Consider the following 19,853-nt stretch of genomic DNA (forward strand, 5'->3'; position numbering starts at 1 on the left):
GAGAGTGAGAGAGAGAGATTGAGTCTGCTCTACAGTCTGAGCTAACAATCAGCTGATTTCTAGCTCACGCGGTAGAGGGTCATGCACTGAGCTTCCAGGTTCGATCCCGCCCGCCAACGACCGGGGTCTGTCGGTGTTACACTTGCTAGGACATTTTGGCAATGGTCTGTCCTTCAGAGATGAGGGCTTGAAATTGGTCCTTCTGATCCTGTGGCAGATGTTCAATACATTGTGAAAATTTGGCGTACTCTTGCAGCCGAGCAGATCTAGGCGGTTAGGGTCCCTGTCATTGGGGTGGAACTCGACTGGTCCTCTCTGTTCCTTACGTTGACGGAATTAACCACTGGGAGGGTGAGGGTGTGAAGAGAAAAGTGGTATTTGGAGCCCTTGGCCAGGGTGTAGCATTTTTTGTTAGTCCTCTGACAGGTGAGTGGAACGGTGGCAGGTGTTTGCCAGATATCACAGACTGGTGACAAGAGAGCATCGCTTACAGGCATTGCTCATTTGCCTGGAGATGTGATGTGGATGGAGGATATCCACTTAGAGAGTCTCACTGATCCTTCCTAGTGGACTTCATAGAGTCTCAGCCACGCTCCTCATCAAAGAAGAACAAAGTGATTTTGGGCTGCATACATAGAGGCATTGTTGCACAAAGAGGTTTTGGTCTGTTTCTGTGCAACTCCGGGTAGGACATGCATTTGGGGCTGGGTATACCATAAAGAGTCAGCCAGGACAGAGCTGTGAAAATGATCAGGGGCCTGGAGGGAATGACTCAGTTAGGTCTATTTTATTGTGCAAGTAGATCTTCCTGTTTGGGATGCCTTGGCGGAGGGCCCATAACCCTGACAACACACTGGTAATAGTCTGTGGCATGGACGTGGTGGGACAGAGCTGTGAATGCTGTAGCGTGTTTGTGAGAGTGCAGGGTGCGGCATAGTCAGCACTGGAGGTGGAGGGAAGGAGATGGCATCTTGGGTCTTATATGGACACTGCGGTTTGTGGCATAGAGAGTTCTGGGAGTGGGCACAGAAGCATGGCATGGGCATGGCATGATGTCTTGCTACCATGTTGGCAGAAGCATCCTCTTGTTCGGATGCAAATTCTGTCCCTGCTACTTCAACCCTGAAACATGTCCCGATGGGGAAATTATTTTCTCCAGCTGCTGTGGCCTCTATTTGTATTTGTATTTGTGGCCTGTATTTCCCTATTTTCTGAGCAAGAATTAGGAATGTCAATAACATCTGTCTCCTCCCTCCAACCAAGGCTTCCTGCCCTACAGCACGAACTTGAGAATGTTATTGATAAGGAACAACAACAAAAATTGTGTGTCTGTGTGGGGTAGCGGGGGAATGGAAGCTACTTCCCCACCTTAATTGTAGCATTCACTATCAGCCAATAGTCTAATGCACTATAATAGGTCAACTGCTACCATAAAACAACAGTAAGAGCAATTACATCCACGGCATTAGACCTCCACTACAGGGAAGATTATAAAGCCGTTAGGGATGTTATCCAGTCTGATCTAATCTGATTGAATCCTCCCCATACTCTGTAACTCTGATCAGATGGTTCCTTTCATGATGTGGACAGGAAAGTAAGATATCCTAAGATGTCCTCTGGAACAGCATCTCACGCAAGGCATGACACCTTGTGCCTTGTCATGGATGAATCTGGAAAATGACTGTCTTTGCCAGTCTGCATTTTAAACATGGGACTAGGTGCTCCTTAATAAATCAATGACTTTGTCACTGGATAAAAAAGGAAGCGCTCCCCACATCCTCCTACAAAAAAGGAAGTTCCTAATTAAAATGTGTGTGAATTTTTGATGCTCATGAGAGTCTCTCCATTGACTTCAGCTGATGCTGGATTAGGCCCTAGTGGCATAAGAGAGAGCCAGGTGTGAGTGGGAGTAAGTACTGTGGTACCATCCTGGGCCCACTCTGCCAGGCCACCTCCATTATGTCCCATAATCCTTTGTTCAGCTTCAGTCCTGGGCCTTTTTTGAGCAGATGACGGTCAATCATGCTTGGCTACCTGGAGCTCTTTGGATGTAGACATATACCGAGTAGGCTGAGCCCATCCAAACAATTTCACTTGGGACTGGATGGAGATTTAGAACCCAGCTTCCCAGAGAGGAAAAGCCAAAGTCTCTACCTCCTGTGCCACCAAGCTTCAAAGCTTTTCCGCACAGAAGGGCCCTATAGCCTCACGTTCTCATGGTGGGTGGAAACTGATGCCTTCTGAGTACAGAACTACGTTAAGTTCTGAATGAAATTCCTTACTGAAGAACTTAAAGATCAGAGAGACGTGATACAGGCTGGTTATGGAAACCCCACCAATATGGACTTTGATGGTAACCTTCCCAAATGGGACCTCGGAAGCTTACTTTTGTTTCCTGGACTGCCCGCATGCTGCTGGTACACTCTCGGTCTCCATGGCAACACAAGAATGCCTTTCCACACCAATGGAGCGTTATTGCTACGAGACCCCATAATGTGCACTTCAGATAGCCATTTCAAGGTCAATCCGCCCGCACATCCAGCGTGGGGATCTGACAGGGAGGCGGGATCAGAGCCCCAGCAGAGCATGGGAGGAGGAGGGCAGGATACATTTGGCTGCTATCATTATATAGGGGCACGTTTGTGTACCTCTAAGTTTTCTTAACAAAATGTAATGTAGTGCTCCTGGGAGGTGCTGGGTGGACAGTACAAGAGACTGACTGTGTATCTAGTGTATACTCGCTGTGTATCTAGTGCAAAACAGCACAGACAGCAGCAGCAGCTCATGTGGCCCCCGCCACAGCTCTGCCCAACAGGCTCGACCCACAAAGGGTGTGTCTCCATTGAGGTTAGCCAGAGTTATCTACACTGGAGTTAACTCCTCTTGCGTTAGCCTAGTGGCCACAGTGCAGAATACCACTCAAGCCGCACCGAGGGGTTGTGTTAGCAGCGGAGGAAGCTGGGCTGGCTCAAGCTGTAGCCTACACACCCAATGGGCTAGCCCACTCCAGTTAAATGCTCTGCTGCACTTGAGCTAAGGGGTTTTGTACGTGGATGGGGCGTGAGTCAGGGAAATGCTCAAGCTGTGACTCGAGTTAGCTTTGCAGTGGAGACAAGCCCCAAGAAATCTCACCAGATCAGCAGTTCTTGTGAGAGTCCCTCTGTTTGCGGCTGCTTCATTATTATTATTTATTTATATTGCAGTGGTGCCTAGGTGGCCAAGTTGGGGATCAGGGCCCTTTGGTGCTCAGCGCTGTACAAACAGAATAAAAAGATAGTCCCTAGAACTGGATCTAGGAAACAGGCACCTCCTGATTCTGGGTCTGAGCTGAAATCTTAAACCACCTCAGGTAGCTCTGGATCTTGGATCTGAAAGTAAATCTTCCAGAATTCAGATCTCAGGTTCCACTTCAGGGCCATTTCTAACTTAAATATCAGTGAGTTCTTTCCTTGCAGGCTGCCCTGGCTGTCAGGGCCACAAAACCAGTCTGTGTAGTGTTGCTCCTACACCTTTAGATGACACACACACACAAAAATAACCCAACCCCAGTGAGATGGTGAGTAGAGGTGAAGCTGTAGACTATAACCTGCTGAAATTAGAGGTTTTGCCTTACCAGGGCCTGCTCTATGAGGAGGCAGAACAGAATAGCATTGCCCACTTCTCTAAGGCTCTGGAATACATCAGTCTTCAGCTCTGCATACTCAATGATGTCCTTCAGCTGGTGATGGAAAAACTCCAAGATTCCTAAATAGACACATGAAGGGTCAGATGATCAGGAAAGGAAGAGCAGCAGAACCAAGCTAACCAGTGGCTCATGCAAAGAGCCAGTCAATGCCTAATGTTTCCTGACCATTAACTGGTTTCAGAGTAGCAGCCGTGTTAGTCTGTATTCGCAAAAAGAAAAGGAGGACTTGTGGCACCTTAGAGACAATGCTCAAATACATTTGTTAGTCTCTAAGGTGCCACAAGTACTCCTTTTCTTTTTGACCACTAACTGTGATCCTGGACTACTAATTATAAATAACCCCCCTCTTTATGAAAGGTCTGCAACCAATAAGCCTGATTCTCCTCTCACACCTGAGTAAATAAGGAAGAACTCACTTGATGTCAAAGGAATTGCATAGATGTGAAAATAGTAGATAGGAGAATCAGAACTGTTCTGGATGCCTAACTGTTCTGGATGCCTACCTGGACCAAGCAAATCTTCCTGACCACCCCATTTGCAAAAAGTTAGTGGTACTGAAAATAAACTTTACATTTATTCCCGGAATCAGTACAGCTTTTGGGTCAGCAACAACAAACCTATAATAATGTAGTTTAAAAAACCTTGAAAGCAAAACAAAATACTTTTTTAAATGTTCCAGATCAGTGATTCATGTTTCCATAGAGAAACTTTCAATAACTTGCCAAGTGTAGGGGCTTTTGACATAAAGTACATTCTGTCATCGGTCACAAAACATCTGATGCTGGCTCTCATTTCCACAGCTAAAAAAGATGCATTATGGAGCCACAGGAGCTGCTCCATAATTAAAGTTGTAAGACGTTTTTCTTTAAAGGCCAGATTGCAATCCCATTCCCAGCTTTCACAAGCAGGCTTCCCTTCAAATGATGCATGTGCAGATTCTAGCAACACAAACTTTAGGGAGTGTTTGAGGTTGCATCAGACAAGAGATCTAGGAAATATAATGTCTTAAGCCTCATGATGTTTAATTTAATGAGACTACTATATATTTATACATTGCTAAAGTGCTCTTCACTGTAACATCTAGACAGTCTTATAACACATCATTTTAAGGACTTGGAGAATAAGCCAGTAATGGTTTAGTTAACACCTTGTGTTTGGATTAACGCAGCATGTACGGGGGGGAGAGGGGGGGGAGGCATGCTACATTACGTATCCTAGCACTGACCTGGAGATCCATACTCATGTCTTGGCAAGCGGCATATTTTGGGCATCACCTCTATCAATGTTTTCACATACTGCAGAATGGTGCCCTGTAACTGTCGGAGATAAAAGGAGATAAATTAACTTGAAAGGATGAGTCTCTACTCAGAGCACATTAATTTTAAAGGGGTAACTTTTCTGGACTGGCTGGTGGCTACCAGAGCAGAATGCAGTTTTGATGACAAAAACCTCAAACAATGCAAAACTTGCCTGCTTTTTGCTTTCATTATACACATAAAACTCAGCCCACAAGCTGGGGGCTCTTTTATGGTTTCACCCTGAAGCCAACTCACGGTTTTCTGTAGTTTCCATCTGAATGCTCAGCTCTGAGCACTGGGTTTGTTTGAACCTGAATTGCAAGCAGCATTTGGAGGTGAGAATCCAGTCAGATCAAAAATAGCATAAAAAAGTCTCGCTCACAATGGCTACAAAAATCTCTCTTCAGCACAGAAAAGATTCCTTCTGCCTGAATACTGATGACTGGATGCATGCTATTGACATATGACAGAGAGCATGCTGCAGAAAAATGGAATTATACTTCGGGGGAGGGAGGGGAATTAGCCGCTGGAGCGCCGATGTTGTGAATTAAAATGGATAAGAGCAACCAGATTCGATGAAAATGTGTGCTGTGATTGAGTTATATAACTGCATCCTGTATATATTTTATCCAGGATTCTGCACTGAACACAACTTAGCCAGTCCCAAGACCCTTACCTTTGCTCTGACCACTATCAATCTCAGATGCTAGCTAGAGCTTTGTACACTAAGCAAACACAGCTGACCCTTCCAATTACTACTGTGTCTTATGAAAGTTAAGTGAAAGCACTTTGAGATCCTCAGCTTCACACTGCTCCATTAGACAAGATCAAGATGATGTATTAACATTAGAGCCAAAAATGAACTGAAGCGTTTGCAATGACTACTCTTTGCTGATCAAAAAATTTCTTTCACAAACGTTTTTCTGGTGGAACGTCATGATCAGAAATCATTTTATATGCTGTGAATTAAGGCCCTGGAACTGCACAGATAACATTTCTTCTGAACATCAGATTTATCTTCTGAGAGAAAGCAGAGAAGACAAGAAGAAAGTCGTGTCTCTTTCAGCCAGTGATAAGAGTATCAGCTAGTGATGGGCAAACTGGTATTGATAAGAACTCATCCAAACCTTCACACAAAATAGGAATCTTTTTAGAAATTAAAAAAAAAAAAAAAAATGGAATGGCTCGTCTCTTTTTAATTTTCTTTAATCTCTTCCCTTCCTTTAGTTATCTAGGACCAGAAGTCCCAAAATGTCACAAATCAGATTGCTCCTGTGCATCAAGATCTACCTAGGTATTTATGTGGGCCTCATCTGTGCAGTATCTAAGCACAATCATTGATGGATTTTACCCTCAGAACATCCCTGTGAGGTAGGGAAATACTATCCCCATTTACAGATGGGGAACTGAGAGACAGGGTAGGTTAAATGATTTGCTCAAGGTCACACAAGGAGTCTGTGGTTGAACTGGTGTTCGAACCCAGGTCTCGAGTCCCAGTCCCATGCCCTTCCTCCTCGACCTGCCGATAATGTGCAAGAAGAGGCTCTTTCCATGAGGCTTCTAGCCCCATTGCTCGGCAAAAGAGGCTCAGCGGAACCTGGATATGCTTCAAGTAAATACTGTAACCAACACCCACAACCCTCTTTGAAGTGAATGGGATTCCCTAGCACCTCTGAAAACCAGGCTATGCATACAGGTGTCTGGCTATGGATGGATGGATGTATTTACATACCTTAATAGAAACATTTTGGCCAAAAGTATCCAAAGCCTAGGCTGATTATCTGACCCAAGCCTCCCACAGCAGCGAGGTTTGCCCATCACTTGTTCCAGGCCCATAATTACCAGGCTTTTGACGATCTTCAGCAGCTCCTCCATCACCACTGCGATCCCTTGATAGCCTAGGAGCCGGCAGATTGTCTTGAAATGAGGAGGCCCCACGAAGTTACGGTAGGAGCTGTAGATGTGACTGTAGGCAATGTTCAGTGGCTGAAAAACGAGAAGCACAAAGACAATTATGGGGACAGGCGCATTTGCAAGGGTGATACCGAATACTCTTTTCCAGGCAGTGTTTTATGTCCCACCTGTTCCGATACCTTTTTATAGAAGACATAGGAAACGAATACAGTCCATGGCACACTTCTTTTTTGGGGAAGGGGGCACCACGAATTTTTATTTTATGCCTCGGTTTAGAAGAGCGTTTGAAATTGACACCTCTTTGTTGGATGACATCCTCAATGATACCGGTGCACTTCTGGCTGAAGAGTTTGTTGGGCGCACAAGAGCAACAGCCTTGGCTTTTGTCTACATACCATGTAAACAAGAACTGTTGCCTACCGAGGAATCCTTGGCAACAGACGAGTAGGTATTATTGCATACTATCTCCCCATCCCTTTGTCTCATTGTGTCCTTCAGTCGAAAGTTTGCTTGTCTCTTTTCTGTGGTAGCAAAAGGTCTGCATCTGAATCCTGACCGGACCGTCTGAGCACTGCTATCACTATAACTGGGGGCGCGGGGGAAGAGGAAAGGACACAGGAAAGAAGGAGGGGGGGCCATGTGCCATCAGCCCTGCAGAGCTTGTCTTGCCTTCCCTTCCCTTTATTTACTACTCCTATAGCCTTTTTCCAGTGCCGAGGTTCTTGTTCTCTGCTTCTCTACTTCGGGCTACCCCTGCTGCAACCATGGACAGGGCTCCTAAGTGAATCTGTCTCCAGCCAATCTCTGACAATTATTGTTAATGACGGTAGCACCTAGGAACTCCAGTCAAGGCTCAGGCCCCCACAGGTGATGTGCAGACAGGTAAGAAAGAGGGCAGTTCCTGCCCCAGTCTAGGTGTTGGACAGGATGTGACAAATGGACAAAACAGACAAATGGGGTGAAGGAAGATGGGAGGAGGAGGCTGCAAAATGAAGAGCATTTAGCAAATGAACAGAAGTCTTTGCTTGGCATGTGCCTCACTAAACACCTGTAACATAGGAGAGTAGGAACTACAGCAGCTGGTAAGCAAACAGTGTGGGAAAGGACATGAATCAGTTCCTCTCTGTGTCTTGTAGGCGTCAGTGTAGGACTCTGTAGTTTTCTTGGCATTTATCCATGTCGGATTGTGTACTAGTGTCTGAATTTGGCCCTGGGGGGGGGTCGATGTCTCAAAATGGAACTGTGGGGTTTAGTTTGGCTCCTGGCCCGAAATGAATTTCCCTTTGATCTTGGAATAGCCTTGGAAACAGGGAGCATGCTGAAGCACTTTGTGTCTCTGGAATATTGGTTGGATCCAAGCAGTGTCGAGAGAAGCCGAAGGGAGAGGCAGGGGAAAGCACTTCAGTTGTGCAATTTGAAAAGGACGCCTGGTCAGTATAACCGAGACAGCCGAATGCTGTGCCTGCCAGGGGCTTGCTCTGAAAAGGACGCGTTTGCATCAGGGTTTGGCACCATAAGAAAAGGGCCGTGTTCTCAATTCCTCTGCCCCCCCCCCACCACGACAATAACTGCTGCATCAATAAGCAGCGTCAAATATATTCTTCAAATGACATCTGGCAAAAAGCGCCTCTCCCAGTGAAATGCCAATAAGCTCCCTGCCTGTCTTTGGTTAACCAAAGAGATGAGAAAGCAGAAGGGAGGACATTTTTCTGCAGACATGACAAAGGGTCAGGTATATACTGTACTCTAATGGGATTCCCTGCCATTCCAGTAACTGAGCACAGCTTAACCCCCTTTGGCTATGCTACAAGAGGGCAAGGAGTGATGCCCTGCCTGCCAACAGGAGAGGGAGGGTGTGCAAAAGTGGCAGAACAGGACAAATCAAGAACACTCTCAAAAGTCACTGCTTCCACCATCTGCCACACATATGCTGGTGCTAGCCGTGAGATAAATACAGTTATCCTGCAGCGCTGGCGGTCTTACCTGCCCTCGGCCCACTGAGCCATCTCTCATAGACAATTCTACCATTCCAAACCTCTGAGCAGCTACAAAAACGTGGCATTTTTTAAAAAAGCCCACCAGCCGTAAAACCGCTTCCCCCTTTCTAGAGGTAGAATTTCTACTCCCTGACACAATACTCATTTGCTCACTTGTCAATTACTTTAATCAACAAATTAACCATCCGCATCATTTTGTTTAGACCAACAGATTCCTTTCACTGTTCCAAAACCCACTTGCCCATTGGAACTATTAGGAACTAGTTGAAAAGGGATATGTCATTTGGAAGCCAGGAATTCCCCTTTTCCTATGGGATAAGGTCCAGGTAGATTGCAGGATGTCATACCCAGAAAACTAGGTATGGGAAAGTTACTGAAGGTAACTTATAGAAGTGTCTAAATTGCATTCATTAAACATTTTTCTCTTTCACCCAGGCCTGTAGAGTAGGGCTCATGGTCATTAGGAGATTGGTCCGCAGCCTACTGAAGTGAGTGGAAAGACTGCCGTTGGCGGCCATGGCAGAAAGAGTACCGGTAACCATTTTCATAAACTCTTTAAAGGAGCAGAAGCAGGATGCGTGACTGTTGCAGCACCGCATTTGATCTGCCAGGCAGGAGGGAGGCAACCATCCCAAATTCCTGCCAATAACGCTGTACCGCCAGGTTGCAGCCAATTACAGTAGCATCCTGTTGCTGTAGCTTTTGCAACCTATCATTACAGCCACTGGGACCCCTGTGAAACATACTGCTGTGCAGACCAGGTAAGTGAACATGGAAAGGGGGAGCCCCACCGCACTTCCTTGCGTTCCCTATAGATTTATCTGCGCACAGAGGAGTTGTGTGCCCTGCATTTTCCATGTCTTTCTCGCACTAGCTCCCAGCATGGGGACTTGGGGTCCAAGAGGTGCTGGGAGTCTGAGGGTCCTGTAGAGCAATGGAGGACCTGAGCTGTCCACCCTGACAGCTGACTGAGGAAACTGCGGTGTCACATGAGCTTGTCATCGATGGTGGATTTTCCAAAGCACTCAGTGCTGGCCGAACTCTGCGTCCAGTAACGTCAGTGGGAGCTGACTTCAAAGGGAACAGAGCTGGGACAATGCTGAGTGTTTTAAAAATCCCACTCCATGTCTTGTGACGGGACTTTGCCTTGTTGGAGTCTTGCTCTTGTTGCACAGCTCCCTACTGAGGGTCCGTCTACCCTACAATTAAACACCTGCGGTTGGCCCGTGTCAGCTGACTTGGGCTCACAGACCGTGGGTCGCAGGGGCTATGAAACGGCAGTGTAGTCATTTGAGCTCAGACTCTGGGTTTAACTGCAGTGCAGGCAGACCCTCAGTGGGATACCAAAGTCGTTCCTCAAAAAGAAAAGGAGGACTTGTGGCACCTTAGAGACTAACAAATTTATTTGAGCATAAGCTTTCGTGAGCTACAGCTCACTTCATCGGATGCATGTTTTCTCCCATGAAGACAGTCGTTCACACTTCCTGCCATCAGGAAGCTGAAGATGGCTCTTTGGAAACATGATGATTCCCGTGATGGGGAGGCATTGCAATCGAAGAGCAACTCCACTGATTGCCCCCTCCCTGGCATGGAGACCTGTTCTCATCATGTGCAGCATTAGCATTCCAATAGCCTCCCACCTCTCCAGCTTTCATCCCACTTCCAGATTGCTTCTGGCTGGCTCGTGACCAGTGACTAACAGAGCTGGAAAGAAGCTTTTAAAGTTTACTTTTCCTTAAAGGGTAATTGTGGGGGGCACTAGTACTGAAGCTGCAGCGCAATCCCCATTTAATTGGACACTTCAAGTTAATCTATTTTACAACGTGTGTTGCTTGCCAACAAAACAGGATGATTCATTCCTTCCTGTCTGAAAGATGATGTAAGTTTCACCAAGCTTTATGCAAAGCTATGCGGTGCTGTAATAAAAGGCGTGCATCTACTAATAATACCATGTCTTTGAGCAATTAAAACGTAACTCCATTTAAGGGTGAAATGCACAGCTTGGATTAAAGAATGTAGGAGGTAAGTGCATTTTAAGACAGGATAGCCGAACATGCAAGCTGGCTTCACAGTACCATCCATTCCCCCACGTGGGCCCTCTGCCTGCAGCCCCTTTGAGCTCTGTGTGCCAGGTGAGTGGCAGCCTGCTCCCGACTCGAGGTGATGTAGCTCATGATCAAACACGCATCCTAAAGCTCTGCTGTTCCAAGCTGACGGCATCTGTGCAAGCCTTTGGTTTGGGGGCCAGCCAACAGCAGCAGAGCAGGGCACGAAGCCAGGCTGCTAGCATGGTACAGGTGTTTGGGCCAGGAGGCTGGGAGTACAGATAGATTGGGATGTGCAGAGATGGGTCTTGTTCCCACAGTCTCAGGATCCAGAAGGAAATAGCAGTCGGTCTCCCTTTGCCATGCACCTGGGAGAGCGTGGTGGGAAAATCCCCATCCCATGCCGAGGTGATCAGCTGCTGCTGGGATCCCAGGGCACAGGAGTTAGCAGCAGGTGTAGTAGGTCATTTCCAAGTCTGCAGGCCCACTGCTTGTTGTCACGAATCCCTGTCTGGGCTTGACAGCTCGCCTTAGAGTGAAAGAATTCCATCAGGCCTTAAGCCGCAGAAAGAAAAAATAATGCCACTGTCAAGGTTCCCTCCCCACTCTGAACTCCAGGGTACAGATGTGGGGACCTGCATGAAAAACCCCCAAGCTTATTTTTACCAGCTTAGGTTAAAACTTCCCCGAGGTACAAACTATTTTACCTTTTGCTCCTGGACTTTATTGCTGCCACCATCAAACGTCTAACAAATACATAACAGGGAAAGAGCCCGCTTGGAAATGTCTTTCCCCCCAGAATCCTCCCAAACCCTACACCCCCTTTCCTGGAGAAGGCTTGATAAAAATCCTCACCAATTTGCATAGGTGAACACAGACCCAAACCCTTGGATCATAAGAACAATGAAAAAGCAATCAGGTTCTTAAAAGAAGAATTTTAATTGAAGAAAAAGTAAAAGAACCACCTCTGTAAAATCAGGATGGTAAATACCTTACTGGGTAATCAGATTCAAAACATAGAGAATCCCTCTAGGCAAAACCTTAAGTTATAAAAAGATACAAAAACAGGAATATACATTCCATTCAGCACAACTTATTTTATCAGCCATTTAAACAAAACAGAATCTAACGCATATCTAGCTAGATTGATTATTAACCCTTTACAGGAGTTCTGACCTGCATTCCTGCTCTGGTCCCGGCAAAAGCAACACACAGACCGAGAGAACCTTTGTTTCTCCCCCCCTCCAGCTTTGAAAGTATCTTGTCTCCTCACTGGTCATTTTGGTCAGGTGCTAGTGAGATTATCCTAGCTTCTTAACCCTCTGCAGGTGAAAGGGTTTTTCCTCTGGCCAGGAGGGATTTAAAGGTGTTTACCCTTCCCTTTATATTTATGACGGCCACACACCTGAACCCTCTTGAAAATGAACTTCTAACGAAAAGCCTTGCTAGGCAGCCAAGTTCACCTCCTGCAATAGGAGAGCCCAGTCCCTCCCTGTAGGGGATGCATCATATTGAACTGATACTACCTTGTTTCTCAGCCAAAGAGCCAAAAACTCTGCTCCAGAAAACATAAATGCCCAGTCCTATGTGGTATCCACAGCGCATACACAGCACAGGAAATATGTCCTTTGTGAAGGGATGTGTCCAGATGGTTTTATCTTAATGTGACGATCCTATAGGCTGCTGCTCTTATTTATCAGGACTGGGGTTCTCAGTAGAGGAGGATAGCTGGGAACATGCCTGGTGCTTTTCCTAGCAGTGGCTGTGATGCACTCTGGATAGCACAGGAACGTTCCTTTAATCCAAGGTGATCACTCAACCCACTGAGCAGAAATTGTGATCAATGTGTCACCCTTGGCACTCCCACTACGGCAAACTTGCTGCCAATGCCCCACTTCTCACTGAAAAAAACATTTGCCTTCTCCCTGCTGCCCAATCTGGGCTTTGAAGTGACAGGCCAGGTACCACCTCCTGAAACACACCCAGCAAGCCCTGGAGGATAAACAGCCCCAGCTGCTAGCACCACCTACTGGTCCCACCAATCCAGAAGCCCTTTGCAGCTGCTGAATATACACGCCCAGAAAAAGTTGCGACTTACACCATTTGGGTACAATCACTATTTATATACTACATAGCATCACAGGCAGATATGGCACTTTGAGGGCATCTGCAAGACAGGTTAATTAACTCAGGTGAGTGGGTCAGGTAATGCAAAACCGCTAATGATTTCCACTGAACTGATCGTGATCCTGATTCAGGCGGTGCTGAGAGGAGGACAGGTGCACATGAATGTACATAAACGGTGCACGATCAGAAGCATTTACAAAGTTAAGTAGCAGTTAACAAGCAGAGAAGTGGGCTGTCGGTAATTTTACATGCTCTGTGTGGGAGCCTTGGGAACCCAATGCTACAGCCTCAATTCAGCTGAATTTTATAGCTGGCTGAGCAGTGGAGAATGGCTTGATTTCTATTGGACATGTGGAGCCAGACTGTTAAAGGTATGTAGGCGCCTAAATGGGAGTCAGGTGCCTAAATCCCTTTTACGATCTGTCTCTTATTCTGTTTCCCACTTCTGGAAAAAAAAGGAAACTCCTTCCTCCTTCCCTGGGTGCCCAGGTCTAAGAACTGACTGTATCACTCATGGGATATGGTTGCCTCTGAGTTCCTCCCCACTTTCTATCGTAGAGTGGATCTCCACAGTACTTGTCTTTGATGTGTGTTGGAACACAGTAACCTGACTGAACTGTAATGCAACCCACCAATCCATGGAATTCTAACTGATGCACTTGGACCATGGACTTCCTCGAGGGTAGGTTCACTCTGACAAGGGACTTACTACAGCAGCATGATGAGGTTATACATATATTTATCACAAATTATCAAGGTCTCCTTTGAGAAGCCACATCCCTGCTTGGATATAAAACAACAAAAGAATTCTGACTCGGAGACACCCCCACACATTCGCACCCAGAGTTCTTATTTAACTAAAACAAAGGAGATTACCAAACTAATGAAGAGCTTTGGTAGGGTTAGAAACTCTCCTGCTTTAGGGCATGAGCTGACCTCTGACCTCAGAAGAAATTTCAGGAGGGGAAACGGGAGGCAGCAGGTTATCACATCACTGCTTACTACAGAGTTTCTTGCACGTGCCCCAGAAACAGTTGATACTGGCCACTGGTAGAGATGCTATCCTGGATTAGATGGGCCCTTGTTCGATCAATCTGGCTATTCCTATGCTCCTATATAAGATGATGAAACTATTCCATTTCCATTGTCTCCTGTTTCTAAGAACAAAGGCTATTGATGAACAACCAAAGTATAATTCTGACATGACAGCAGGCAGGGAAGCCTGTTGAACTCAGGCTTGCAGGAGCCCTGATGAGTGAGTCCCTTTGTGTTGCATCATCCCTCCGTACCCTGTGTTCCTCTTGCCAGCTTTCCCCCCTGCAGGCAGGACTCTGCTTGGCTGGCAGCATGAAGCCAAGGGAGGACCTTTTCCCCTCTGCCCCTGAAGGGAGGGCTGTGCTAAGTTAAGGGCCTGAAGCCAGGTGAGAGCTTGTTCACTTTCATCTCATCAATGAGTATTTCCATCCCTGCTCTGCCAATGGCTGTTTGATGGACACAGAAGGGAGGCAGCCTGACCTTGGAAGATAAAGCTAAAATGTCAAGCAATGGGATGACTAAGTGGAGAGCAGGGGCTGCGGATGCTTCCTGATGTAAAATACTTCTTTACTCTCCACTTTGCCTGGCGCGTTCACTCGCTGCTGACATCTGAAGGAGTGCTCACAGACTGCAGACTCATTTCCAGTGACTGAGAACTCCTCAGTGGTTTGAGCTTTGGCCTGCTAAACCCAGAGTTGTGAGTTCAATCCTTGAGGGGGCCATTTAGGGATATGGGGCAAAAACTGGGGATTGGTCCTGCTTTGAGCAGGGGGTTGGACTAGATGACCTCCTGAGGTCCCTTCCAACCCTGATATTCTAGGATTCTATGATTCTATGAAAGTTCTAATCCAGAGCAAGCTCCCTTTACTGCTCTGCTTCAGGGTTCAGAGTAACAGCCGTGTTAGTCTGTATTTGCAAAAAGAAAAGGAGTACTTGTGGCACCTTACAGACTAACCAATTTATTTGAGCATAAGCTTTCCTGAGCTACAGCTCACTTCATAGGATGCAACTCTGCATCAGATGCTCTGCTTCAGACAGCAGTGAGACACTGCCTGGAAGTGCTGGGTCTATTATGGCAAGTTTTTCGTTTCCCCCTTTATCTCTAGGCTTGGCAGAATTTGATTTTTATTTTGTTATCACTTTGACAGATAACATCCATGTTTATTTTTACGCACCTTTTAATTTTGATCTATTGAAATTTTCACAGTCAGGGGAAATTATGCAGGAGGTCAGACACTGTGGGGTGTGTGCCGGGCAATAATGATTTAGTGATGGTAGACATCGAGATTACAAAAGTTAAAGCTTTATAACCACACAAGTTGTCAACACCACATGGAAAAATATACAAAGTAAATATCCTTAAATCAAACGTTAAGAGGTTCTCAAGCAGCATGTTTCTTATTTTGTCTATCTGTACATTTCAGTTATTATCGATGGAAATATTCTTTTGTCCACTTGCATGTGTGTTTGGTGAAATCAACGTTTACATACATTTACTAATAAAAATCAAATGCTTCCAAGCCTATTTATCACCAGTGACTCCGACAGCTTACACTGTGCACATCCTACATTTGCCTTCCCATCTTTCCCTCTAACCAGATGGGACAGAGTCATTTCTAGGCCCCTGTGGCTATGATTTTTGAAAGGAGCCTGCCTAGATCCCATTGAAATTCAATAGAAGTTGGATGCCTTTGAAAATCGCAGCCAGGGCTGCTTCCAGGCAAAGTGGAGTACCTGGAGAAAAGATCAGCCGATGCCCCTGTAGCCTGGGCGAAGGACAGAATGTCAGCTAGATTTTCCTGACAGTTTAAAAGTCACCAAGATCTTAAGATTAAAGACAAGCCACTAAGATATTAGATGGGATGGGATCTGAGTTACCCAGGAAAGAATTTTCTGTAGTATCTGGCTGGTGAATCTTGCCCACATGCTCAGGGTTTAGCTGATCGCCATATTTGGGGTCGGGAAGGAATTTTCCTCCAGGGCAGATTGGAAGAGGCCCTGGAGGTTTTTCGTCTTCCTCTGTAGCATGGGGCACGGGTCACTTGCTGGAGGATTCTCTGCTCCTTGAAGTCTTTAAACCATGATTTGAGGACTTCAATTGCTCAGACATAGGTGAGAGGTTTTTTGCAGGAGTGGGTGGGTGAAATTTTGTGGCCTGCGTTGTGCAGGAGGTCAGACTAGATGATCATAATGGTCCCTCCTGACCTAAATATCTATGAATCTATGAATCTAAGTGACAGAGTTTTAATAGGCGACACTTTGCTTTACTGGAAATGGTATTTTATATTTACATACTACAGCATCTCTGACCCTGAAGAATCTCCAAATCCTTCCCAGAGCCTCCCAGAAAGACTGGCACCTCAGGGTGAGCGGGTGTCAGTACCTTACCTTGTTATAGTGCTGGGAGAAAGCACTGCAGCAGTCCCCATCCTCTTACTAAAAAGCATATTGGGAACCTCAGCATCTCATCTGAAAGTGCACTGCATGGAGCCCAATGTGTCATTCTTGGGATTTGAACCTGTGGTCCCAGGGAGGGTCGTTTAGACTGCCAAGCCATCATCCTCTTGAGCAACAAGAACAAATGGGACTCAAGCGTCAGAGTCAAGACAGCGCTTTGGAAGCAGAAAAAGCAAACGCCTGTATGTGCAGGCATATTTCCTCAGCCTGAATTAAAACTCTTTTCTTTTAGAACCTTGTGCAAATGCTGCTGGAATACTGTGTCCAGTTCCGGTGTCCACAATTCAAGAAGGGTGTTAATAAATCAGAGAGGGTTAAGAGAGGATTAAAAGATTAGAATCTGCTTTATACCATGTAGGTCAAGTCACCCCTTAACCTTCTCTTTGTTAAGCGAACTCAACGGAGCTCCTTGAGTCTATCACGATAAGTACCTCCGTAGAATCAGAATCACAGAAATGTGGGACTGCAAGGGACCTTGACAGGTCAGATCTGTTCCATGGGGAACAAATATTTAATAATGGGCTCTTCTATCTAGCAGTGAAAAGTCTAATGCAATGCTCACAATGGTCCCTTCTGGCCTTGGAATCGCTGAACCTACGAAAGCCATTTAGAGAACTGAAAATGGCACTGAGACAAAAGGAGGCTGGGGGCTGGCTGCTTGCAGTCGCTTTCCTGCTAATTAGCCCCCATTTTTTAAAAAAAAGCCAGAAAACAAAACTACCATGTCTGGTTCTTTCAGCTTTATGGACAAATACTTCTCCCAGACAAAAGCTTTTAGAGACAGCACTAACCAATTCATTGAAAGATGCTTGACTACAGTTTCCTATTGGTTGCTATGGCGAGTGATGATGCAATCAAAGAAGGGTATAATACAAGACTATGGCGAGGTGATGGATTTAATCAGCCCGCAACCAAGGGAGTTATCCAGGGATTCTGGCTGTGGAGAGGAAGGCAAGGCATCGCAAGCTCAGATTCATGCCTCATGACTGAACATTTATTGGCCACTGCTTAAGATAAATGCCGAGAAAGGTAAATAGCTTTTCAATGATTAGGTAGCTACTCAGTTATGTGTGCATGTATTTAGCTGTTCATGAGAGGAAAGTAGGATACAGAGCAATTGTTAGGTGAGATGTTTCTTGAATTAAAGAATAACATAGGAAAAGAGAAAGAAAGCAAATTAAAAGAGAGAAAATCCAGATGGATAGCGTTAATCTAGTTAGCAAAGAAGTAAATATTGCCTACAGCAGGGAGAGAAGAGCTGAACGTTTCTGCTTTACAGAAATTAATTTGTATAGAGGAATTGATCCTGCAGTGAAGTTAGGAAAGGGACTAGGTGACCCACTAGAGGGGCTCTACAAAATAATCCCTGACTGAAGCTAAATGGTAGATTTCAATAAAATTCACCTGCTGAATACGCATGGTGGTAAAAGTCTATTTCCTGACTATATTTTATTAATTTGACTACTGTTGTTATTGAATTTATTTGCATTTCAGTAGCAAGCAAGTTCCCCAGTCAGGATCCCTGACTGGCACAACACATGACATATCGGAAGACCTGATGCTTTCTAAAGCAACAAGTTAGCGACTGAAAATGCAGTGAGTGTTTAGGCAAATACGACAGTCACCGGGCACTTCTCCAGTGAGTGCTACGGAACTTTGATTTACAGTCCAAATGTTTATTGGAAGCTCAAGCAAGAGAAAGACTTGTGTTGAATCAGTAACTAGTTTAAGTTAACCAAATTTGCAGTCTTCTTTAAATTCCTTGGGGAGCAAAAGCTTCTAGCTAGAAACCCAGCAACGAGGTACAGAGGTTTAATGTCTGATCTGAGCATCAGGGACAAACCCACGTCCCATTTGTTATTTTGGATGGGTAACTTTCTAGTCATGAGGTGGGATGGTCTAATGGTTCAGGTATTAGCCTGGGTCTTGGGAGACTCAGGTTCAATTCCTCGCTTTGCTATGTACTTCGTGTATGACCTTGAGCAAGTCACTTAGCCTCTCTCTGTCTCAGTTTCCCCATCTTTAGAATGGGGCAATAGCACGGTCTTACTTCACAGGGCTGTTGGGAAGGTAAATATATTGAAGACCGTGAGATGATAGGTATTATATAATTATCTAAGACAGAGGTGAGAGTGCTATTGGCAGAACTGTACTGATACGTGCAAATGTTGAATTTATCAGTTCTATTCTAGTAAACCAGGACTGCTGGAAATAACCATTGCCACTGAACTGTGGGACTGGTAGAAAGCTATTGAATTTTTGACATTTCTATGAAAAGTTTACAAATAGAATACAAAATGTCAGTAAAAAGTCTTCCTGAAAAGCTGTGAACATTTTTCACAAACGTGTCTCTGCATTTCTTACCCAGCTTTAGCTATTACGAATTCTCTTTACTTCTGAAGACCATATGGGCCTGATCTAAAGCGCCTCGGAGTCAGTGGAAAGAGCCCAGCAGATTTCGATAGGCTTTGGCTCAGGCCCAGTACATTAAGCATTGCCTTGCTTCTCCTTTCAGAGCCGCTATGAACATTGAAGTCTGCAACATCTCTGACACAAGAGCCACTGTCTCCTGGTCCACAAACAACCCCTGCCCGGAGAACTATTACCACGTCATCTACCGTCCCAACTGGAACAGTGTCTTTGCGGGCCACTTGCGCCAGAGCTTCCATCGCAAGGAGAGGGTCCCCCACTCCCTTAGCTCCCTGGTCCTCCACAGACTTACTCCCTCAACCGTCTACATTCTGTGCATCACATGTAAAAACTCCTACCCCTCCAGCAACCACTGTACAACGTTCCACACTCTAGACCAGCACCCGGGGGCCTTGCGCGGCTTGAAGCAGGAATCTGCCACCTCCATGTGGATGGTGAGCAGCCTATTGCTCCTCTGCTTTACGGCCTTCTTGGTCTATGGCTGTTTGCAGTTCTGGTCCTCAAGGTGTCACAAAGTGTCAAGGCTGAGGCAGTATAGTGCCAACCCAGAGAGGGAAGCGGATGAACAGACAAGCTCGCCTGAGGGGACTCTGAGCACTGGACTGACGGAGGAGCTGCTGGAAGTCCCCATGACGGCTATCCTAATGAGGAGTTCCAGTATCATGACAGAGAGCCCATATAGGTCCCCCCACTGCTTCTTTCCAATCCAAAGCAGTGATGACAAGAGGGCCATCTTACCTCAGCACGGGTTCAAATGAAAGGGAAATAAAAGGAGCTCCCAGCACGGGGAACGCCCGGCAATTTGTTTTTCATTTCAGTGGGGCTGCTCTCATGCTGCAAACGTTGACCTGACACGTTTCGGTGT

The 19,853-nt window shown here is 45.8% G+C and overlaps 2 protein-coding genes across 2 annotated transcripts in view; one reads left to right on the plus strand and one right to left on the minus strand.

The window, feature by feature from the left end:
* Nucleotides 1-19,853, minus strand: part of CYFIP2 (cytoplasmic FMR1 interacting protein 2) — a 75,038-nt gene that overhangs the window by 15,089 nt on the left and 40,096 nt on the right. The window contains exons 24-26 of the mRNA XM_077824591.1: nt 6,826-6,969; nt 4,911-5,001; nt 3,614-3,744 (exon numbers count right to left, since the gene is read on the minus strand). Coding sequence (XP_077680717.1) covers nt 3,614-3,744; nt 4,911-5,001; nt 6,826-6,969 — 366 coding nt within the window. The remainder of the gene's footprint in view (nt 1-3,613; nt 3,745-4,910; nt 5,002-6,825; nt 6,970-19,853) is intronic.
* On the plus strand, nt 19,078-19,746 carry FNDC9 (fibronectin type III domain containing 9). The gene has a single exon (XM_077823585.1). The coding sequence runs from the start codon at nt 19,081-19,083 to the stop codon at nt 19,744-19,746; it is 666 nt and encodes a 221-aa protein (XP_077679711.1). The 5' UTR covers nt 19,078-19,080.

This window comes from Eretmochelys imbricata, chromosome 8, assembly GCF_965152235.1.
Source record: "Eretmochelys imbricata isolate rEreImb1 chromosome 8, rEreImb1.hap1, whole genome shotgun sequence".
In the NCBI taxonomy this organism is placed as follows: domain Eukaryota; kingdom Metazoa; phylum Chordata; order Testudines; family Cheloniidae; genus Eretmochelys; species Eretmochelys imbricata.

Bases quoted from the DNA above. Each gene is read 5' to 3' on its own strand.
- FNDC9 (XM_077823585.1), top strand. From the start codon at position 19,081: ATGAACATTGAAGTCTGCAACATCTCTGACACAAGAGCCACTGTCTCC.